Here is a 9,374-nt window from a genome sequence, read left to right as displayed (position 1 = left end):
CTACCGCGATTGCCTTGGCCATTCGCGACTGGTTCTATAATCGCATAAGTAGCACTGTAATTCTCGTTGTCCTGTCAAAGTGACGTTTGAAAGAGCGCGAAACGCGAGCGTGTTTATTTTTTTATTTTTGAACTTTACTGTGAGTGACAATGAAGGAGTTGGCGGTCGCGTTACCCAGCCAGAGCAATGGTACCAATGGCAATGGTGTTATCGTCGCTAAAAACGGGAAAAAATCTGAAAACGGTAAGTGTTTTTTTTATTTATTAAAAAATACAGTTTTTTATTAGTAGCTGCAATCTCCAAGCAAGCAAGGAAATGAGCTGAAATAGTTTAAAAACGGATGTTTGTGTATAAGTGCATTATCCTGCAATGTAAATTATCTTTTGTTACACCCAGTTATTTTTATTGTAACAATTGTTAATGGGAATCTGTTAGTTAAGTCTGCCTTTAATTATTTCAAGGCCCGGTCATTAAAGGTTATTATTCGTACCGTGACATAGCACCATGTTTCCCACGAGATAATAATGCTAAATTCGTAATTAGGTTATTAAATAGCGAATTAGTTAGGTATTTACTGAAGATATAGTAAACCATATTATACGCAGTAACTCGTACATTGTATTACCTAATTATACGAGTAATATATCAAGGTTGTGTAGGTTCATAGGAGTGTAAAACAATGAAATTTCAACTTCATTACCCGAACAGTAAAATAATGACTTTATGAATATGACTTTTTATTATTAACTAAAGATTTTTTTCTATAATTGTATGGAATTCGATACACCATTAAATTATTTTGTTGTAGCATAAAAAAAAATGCTGTATGCATTTTTGGAAAGGTTGGCTTTAAGAAATAAGTTCGTTTCTGTACTTAAATTTCTGTATCAAAATTTATCGAACTTTTTTTTACATAACTGCTAATTATTGAAATACATAGAGTTTGACCAAGCTAACTATGCATGACATTTGCAATGACAAAGTGGGAATGTCATCATTAATGGCTCATTTCTATGAAACTATGATGTTTATAATGACGTCGCATCACTTTGCTCTTTTCAATTCGGGGCAAAGTTAGCTTAGGCGAACTCTATCATAATTCATAAGTATGATATAAGTAGGTACTTAAAAAACACTCTACCATGGATTCCCATGTCCATACTCAAGAAATAGGGATGGTTTCCACTGTCAGGGGAATCTCTAGGGGTAACTCATGCTGAAAGTTTCTAGTTCAATTTGATCACAGACCTTATATACTTTTTCTTTGATATTTGATATGTATTTCAGAAAAAATACATCTAATATTAAAGTATAATTAGATTTTTCTATATATCGGGTGGAACAGAATGAGGGACTTTTATGCAAACGGGGAATTGTTTAGGATACGTACTTTATTTTTCACTTATTAATCATGTTAATATTTCTAACCGTTTTTGAGATAAGTACAGTTGGTTAAACATTAGTGCAAAAATCGGTATGTTTCAACCCTAGCAAGTAGATCCTATAAATGACATGACATGTGTCAATTTAAAATGTAAACAGCTTTGTAGGGTTCTCACTGATATCAAAATAAGTAGAGTCAGACCAAGAATAGTCTGCAGCGGATTTGATAGCCCACGCAGTGCAAGTGTTATTTTAAACGTCAAACTTCTATGAAATTGATGACGTATAAATGACACTTGCACTGCGTGGACTATCAAATCCGCTGCAAACTTTTTTTGGTCGGACTTCTAATTCATTAATTATAATGATTTTGTTTTGCTTTTTAATCTAGCTTTACGATTATAATAACTCGATTGTAGATCACTTAGAGAACATATCCATTCAGCTCAGTATCTAGAAATGTTCCAGCCTGTATAAGTAATTGAATTAATTAATTAGTTGAGTTACCATATCAACTTGCAACCGATCCACCATTTCCGGCAACCGACACGGTGTTGGCCGGAAGTCCAGTCGACCACGACTCCATTTATTCGATTCAATGTCAAGGCATTGACAGCCTTCTAAGGCCTTTTAACCTTTTCAACGTCAAGCCACTATGAAAAGTAGTTGACTTAGATTATAATTCAAATGCAGCGGTTAAATCACGTATCACTACACCTTATAAACAGTCTCCCGCCGCGTCTGTCTGTTTGTGTGTATGTATATTCGCCATTCGCGATAGACTCAAAAACGACTGAACAGATTTGCATGCGGTTGTCAACCTATCAATAGAGTGATTTTTGAGGAAGATTTAAGTGTATAAATTGTTAAGGTAACCCGTGCGAAGCCGGGGCGGGTAGCTAGTTTGGAATAAGCGCGAGATATTTCGGATGCATCGGGTTTCATCTTATTTATTTATTTAACATTATTGCACAATACATGAAAGTACAAATGGCGGACCTAATGCCAAAAGGCATTCTCTACCAGTCAAACATGGGCTTAACCGAAAAATTTAAATCAGGAAGTTTGACAATGGGTGCCTCATGAAAATCCTAGGACTACTTTTGAAATGTTTATTTAAAGTATTTTTTCCCTAATTAATTCCTTGAAACATCAAGTGCGCGCCATACTTTTTTTTTAATTGTGCAGTAATATTTAAATAATGAATACTTAGTACTTACCTATTATATTCATAGAAGCATAGGCATAGTCGAAAAAATCGTCTAAAAGCAGTTTTAGGACAGGAACTAGCGTAATCTGTAACAATTATTTCGTATGCATATTTCACAATAAAAGCTATTTAGCTTAATGCTGACTTAGAAAAGAATACGAGTATAACTCGTGTTTGACACGTGACAAAATTTCACACATGTTCCTTAATGTGATTAATGTGAATAACCTTTATAAATATTTTTATTATTACATTTCTAATGAGTTTGTGCTAACGTGAATGAATTTATTATTATTAATAAAAGGCGGTGGCATTTATGTCGTTACTATGAATTAAAATGAATAATATACGTGTATAATATACATAATCAAAATATAGGTATAGAAGTAGTTTTGCTGTGGTTTTTAATTATTATTATGCCTTTACTTAAGAGGCCTACATTACCAGTTTGCCGGACGATATCAGCCTGTCAGTTAAACGCAAAAGATGACAGTTCCGAACAACTGACAGGTACCGTCCGGCGAACTGGTAATCTGTGGGCTCCTTTATTTAGTCTTTAGGTACACCCATACATATTTATAGGATTTACTTGCTAGGGTTGAAACATACAGATTTTTGCACTAATGTTTACCAAAGATCAGGCAAGCCTGGAGTCCTTTTTAGCTTTACATGGTTGTTTACATAGCCTTCGTTTGTGTTTGATTATCGAAATAAATCAACATTAATAATTACAAAAAAAAATACTAAGGAGGATTTCAAAAAAGGTTGAACAAAATAGTGTAAGGGACAGATTTTAATATATTATTTTGATAATTCAATATATTTTTTTTTACTTACTGCAATTTGTTCAAAAGATAATATTTTACAATGGTATCGTACTATTGACAAATATATTTTTAGTTTTCATGCAAATATTTTTTTAAACGCTGAGAAAAGGTAGGTACCTACATTACGTGACAGTTCAACTTAAAAGCCCTAACTAAATTTTTTTTACACGGGCAGATATCAGGAAAATTACCTATTTATTTTTACGAAAATATTTCTTATCAGAATATACATCTAATCTAACCAACTTGAAAATCATTAGTGAGATCACACAATACCGATGGATGATTTCTAGTTTTCATGCTAATATTTGTGTAATTGAGTGATCCCTTTAATAATTATGTATAATTATATTATTATTTAAGAGTCCCCCGTTTACTAGTAAATACAATTGGATAAGGCATATCTAGTCCTGTAATTAATTTATATTTATATAGCTCCATCAGTTTATAAAACAAACGAATTAGAGCAAAAACAAGTTTTGTATGAAAGTCTTAAATTCGCTGTATTTTTTTAACTCTGGTATCTGAAGCTACATAAACTAATTACAGGACTAGATATACCTTATCCAATTGTAACTACAAAGTTTCAGAGCAATCTAGCTAGTCGTTTTAAAATGAGAGCCTAAATACGTTTGTATGGAGAACCGAGCTTGCTAAGAGACCCCTTAATGTCTGAATCTCACAGAAGTTTTTTTATTAAAATCGCTTATAATATGAATCTAATATAATTCAACGCGGCAACGCAACGAGTGTGATGGGCACCTTTGCGCCGGGGGTAGCGCGGGGAGGCCTCTTTCAGGAGTTTTTATATTCCTTGTTTTATGTTAGATATATTTAGGGTTTTTAGTTTTAATTTAGTATTATTCATAGATATATTTAGTTCATAAGTTATTTATTTGTCTTTTTACTGTCTTTTTCAATGAAATAAACCTTCATGAAAAGAAAAAAAAAATAGAGAATCTAACCAAGTCTAAACTGATTAATTAGGTCACTTGATGAATGATAGCGTTACCTTGCAGTTTCTGGTCCGTGGCAGCCTCCGTGGTCTGGTTAGCACAAGGATGCTAGCAATTAGTTCACATGAGAACGTCGAGCATTCCGACTTTAACATCTTAACTTGATTTGATAGCGCGAGCGCTGCGATGTCAAATCATGATATAAATTGAGGTGAACTTTGTGTCGAATGGCGCTCCTAGTGTGGAAGCGGTTTTAGGTCGCTGTAAATTTATAAAATATTGGGCTTTTATAAAGGAACTTATATTTAGAAAGGAACTTTCTAAATTCATTTGCAATTTTTTAGGATACTTTTATTAAAAAATATTTAAAATAACATAAAGATTGTGTTTTCAGAATACTTACAAAAATATTTTTAGGCAAAACAACGGGCAAAATATGAATCAAAATAATTACGTATACCTAGTAAATTAAAATAATAAACTGACCATTATTGCTAGGCAGAAGTCTAAAAAATCTGACATTAAATAGTACCGTTTTATACTATTTACGCAAAATATCCAATTTGATTTTATTGTGGCTTATCTCAAAGATGGCAATCGTTGATAGAAACACCAATGCTTATTAATAATGTATGGAAATAGTCACGTGACTGTTCGTAGTATCTGTCATCCTCATACATTTTTCTTTTCGTTTGGCATTTGTCCATGTATACCTATACGAGTACGATTGTCATCTGAGCTAGCGTCCTTATAAGTTTGGGCAAAATCTTATTGGAGTCAATAAATCGCCATCTTTATTTAATTTACTTCATCGTGTAAAATATTGTTACTAACTAACGTCACTGTTGTTAGGTTTTATTACACAATGTATTGTATCAGCAAATCGCACAGGAGTGAGAATGTGGTATCTTTGCCACCGGTGTCTGGTTTCGATATTACGTGCGAAATACGACTCCCTCGGTTGACCGAAACCACTAATCAGGTCAACAACTTGAGGTTTTAGTATTAAATACATGGAGTAAATCTTAGTCTAAATATATGTTAGGTTACACTTTATTCCCATGGCTACACTACACATTTCACTGCCCCAATATTACAGGGTTCTATGTTTCACTTTTATCGAACTGAAATTTGAACATTGTCATAGTGACATTCAACTATCTTGAAAATGTAACATAGAACCCTGTAATATTGGGGCAGCGATTTGTTCAAAGAGCAGAATAAAAGACAAAAATACAAACTAGAATTACCCCCGCCACAATTAGAAATATACCGCAAATCCCTCAGTATGCAGCAGTAAAATATGTTTAGCTTTTCTAATGGGTACCTACTTCATTTCCACATTTCACACCACATTTTTTCCGATTGACACGTTTCGGTTAATAAGCAGGATCTATTACATTTTACACTTTGGGCTTGGCAATGTTAAACCCTAGAAATATAATCAAGGTATTAGTCAAGTTAGAATACACATTGACATTATAGGGAGCATACATGAACTGTAGTAGGGGCCAGCAGAGGAGCCGTCAGATTTTTGGCGGGAGCGTAAATATGAAGTTTATGCTTCCGATGTAGCCCACAAGATATTAGCAGAACCTAACCTACTATGCACAAGACAACGTACGAGAACGGTAGATGGCAGCACTTACTTAGGCAATGTACATGTTTATGTTTCCGATTCAGGCTACAAGATGGCAGACCCTTCAACGCGTACGGTCCCTATACACAACTTAGGGTGGTATTCTACCTGTCCAATTTCTTTGTCCGATGTCCATTGCGTCTCACTCTCTCATTAAGCTAAATGTGAGACGCAAATACACATTCGACCAAGATATTGGTCAGATGTAATACCATCCTTAGGTATAGAAACCCTACAATAAAGAGGTAACAATTTTAATTAACTCCATAAACAACTTAACTGTTACCTACACAGTTGTTAATTTCGCAGGAATACCAACCATCGCCTACACTGTTAACTGTATATCGGTGGACCTTATGCGTTTTGTAATAAGGTCCACCTACAGTTAGGAGTGTTGCTGTTCGTACGAACATGTGAACTTGAAGTTATGTAGTTGCGTAACTTCATTAGTAAGCATAGCAACAATATTAGTTTGTATATTGACGTTAGTATTAGGTTTTAGGTATATTTGGATTTTTTTTTACACTGCACCCACCTTAGCTAATTTCTGTTTGGCCCAGTGGTTGACTGCTAGAGAATGCCTCAAGGCATTAAGTCCGCCTTTATAAAAAAATAAAGCGAAGTATTTATACAAGTTTAGTAAATTTTTTTTTAGTAAACGCTATGAGCCTAATATTTATAGAAATATTGATAGATTAATGATGTTAATTTGGTGTATATTGTTTTAATGAATTTGTAATTAATTAATTATTTTTAATTCTGTTTGTAATTTGTTATGTATATGGACTATTTGTCTGTAATAAACGTTACATTTAACATTACATTACATTAATAACTTAATAGCAATCAAAATGGGTCACGTTGTATAGAATTTTATTTAAATATCTCTCTTGCTCTTAAAAATCGACTTTTACGTAGATTTTAGATAGAGCGAGTTTTTAATCTGCCATTTTGACTTATTTATTTGTAAGAAAGGGATAAAACGTAAATTAACAAATTGATGCTTTTACAGTTTTATGAATAATTAAAAAAGAGTTTAACTGTCTCAGACCATATTATTTTATCCGTAACTAGAGCTCGCTTTAAAACCTTTATAAGGCTTAAGCTTTAAGCTCTAAGCTAGAGCTTTTCAGTGTGAAATTACAGACGAAGAATTCCCCTTTTGCTACTTAAGACCTCAGGCACTTTAGTAGTATTGTTTTATTCGTTTTTAGGGTTCCGTCTTTAAGAGCTTACCCCCTCTGCCGAAAAGCTTGCATAATTATGAAAACTTTTGTATTAACTGACGTTTATCTGACATGGCTATTTGTACATTACGTACAAATTAAATACAAATAGCCATACATTTGACGTGTCCCTGACGCAAAAACCGGCAGACTGTTTTGTACAGAAAATGACAGCCAAGGCGTTTCCAGTTACTAAATGCTCTAAGCTATGTCCCAATGATGAAATCTACTTATAACAAATAGTCAGTCGCAATTCGTGCTCCCTCGTTTTATACTCATCTTAATTGATTATGGGGCTACTTCCACATTCCAAGTAAGCTTAGTCCAGTTCTAGTATAGATTTAACAGATTTTGTGGTATAAAGAACGTTACTTTTATATTCATAGTTCTTATGTAAGGTCAACCGGGGTAATATAAAAAAAATCATCGCTATATGTTTTAATTTTATTATAGAGCAACGAAAAAGTTACTTCACGAATTACCTTAGCAAAGAGTTGTAAGTAGAAGGCACACAGCAAAATAATATTTTAATACGCTTATTATATCTAATACCTTTAAACAGCAATTCTTATATATTATATAGTTCGTTGATCTCGGAAACGGCTCTATTTCGATGAAATTTGCTATATAGGGGTTTTCGGGGTCGAAAAAACATTTTTGCGTTTTTATATGTTTTCCGAGCAAAGCTCGCGCTCCCAGATATTATTTCATAATATGGGATTAAAGGGAAGAAAATTAAATAAAACAATAACGCATTTGGCCCGGTTGACCTTTAGCATTTATAACTGTTGGCATTCTCATATATATATATATACCTACCTAACTACTACATGGCGGGCCAAATATTTTTGCACTTTTTAAAAATTCATAAACAATAATACGATAAATGTTATTCTCTGTTTCATTTATTCAACCTAACAACAAATTAATGCAATTTAGTTTTTAACAAATTACATCATCCAGAAGACCTGCGTTTCGTCGCTAGCACTCCTGCAATCGAAAGTGTAAACTTTGGAAACCTCGCTGAAAATTGCTGCGGGGGATCGCGGGTTCCTCTCCGTGAATGTTTTGTTTTAATTGGGGCATTTTCATCATTTTCATTAAGGTACGGCATAATCGACTCTTTCGATGCCCTCACAGAAAAAAAACGAAAGGTGTATTAAGGTCTGGGCTTTTTGGACGGTAGAAGGATGTTACTTTTGCGAGAAATCAATTTGTTGGGAAAGATTTTTTTGACTGCCAGCAACTTCATGTTCGACGTAACTATGGAATGTTACTCCATCTTGTTGCATAGATGCAATATAGATCTATAGCCTGCTGTTGTATCCTTCAAATTCATGCAACCGTGGAACCAAAACTCTCACATCATCTTTGCCTGCGAAGCCGATGTCCTGGGTTCGAATCCCAGTAAGGGCATTTATTTGTGTGATAACAGAGATATTTGTTCCTGAGTCATGGTTGTAATATTTGTATATAAGTATGTATTTATGTATATAAGTATGTATATCGTCACCTAGCACCCATAGTACAAGCTTTGCTTAGTTTGGGGCTAGGTTGATCTGTGTAAGATGTTCCCTAATATTTATTTATTTATCTTCACGTATTCCACTGAATTTGCAGTAACATTATTTCCTTTGATTATTTTCAACTTAGGCCCAGACTGTAAGGTCTGGGCCTTCTGATTTTTTCTATGAGGATGTCTGAAGAGTCGAGTGTACCTTAAACGTAAACTGATGACAATACCCCAACTAAAACAAAACATTAACGATGAGATAGCCACGATCCCCCGCAGCATGTGTCAGCAAGTTTTCCAAAGTTGTTATTATAGTCGATTTCAGGAGTGCCAACGACGAGGCGGATATGATGTAATTCCATCCATCTGCAATAAATCTGCATCTGCAAAATAAATGCATCAAATTGTTGTTAGAAATAATAAATGAAACTAAGCATATCTTATACAGTTTTATTTCTATCAAGGTATTATTTATTTTAAAAGTGCAAAAATGTATGGCCCATAAAATGTTATTAGTCAGTCAAGGTAGAAATCCTCACATTCAGATACCTAAGTGTTTTCCATTTAAGTTAAGGAAAATACAACTAATCACGCTACTAATTTATGTCCATTTACTGACA

The 9,374-nt window shown here is 33.8% G+C and overlaps 1 protein-coding gene across 1 annotated transcript in view; it reads left to right on the top strand.

Annotated features, from left to right (window-relative positions):
- Positions 1–9,374, top strand: part of LOC134801841 (GTP cyclohydrolase 1) — a 32,150-nt gene continuing 22,776 nt past the window's right edge. Inside the window, exon 1 of the mRNA XM_063774477.1 lies at positions 1–243. Within this exon, the coding sequence (XP_063630547.1) occupies positions 150–243 (94 nt within the window). The 5' untranslated portion in view covers positions 1–149. The remainder of the gene's footprint in view (positions 244–9,374) is intronic.

This window comes from Cydia splendana, chromosome 23 (genome assembly GCF_910591565.1).
Source record: "Cydia splendana chromosome 23, ilCydSple1.2, whole genome shotgun sequence".
Lineage (NCBI taxonomy): Eukaryota > Metazoa > Arthropoda > Insecta > Lepidoptera > Tortricidae > Cydia > Cydia splendana.
The sequence above is the reverse complement of the archived record's forward strand: the minus strand, read 5'-3'. Positions and strand labels throughout refer to the sequence as shown.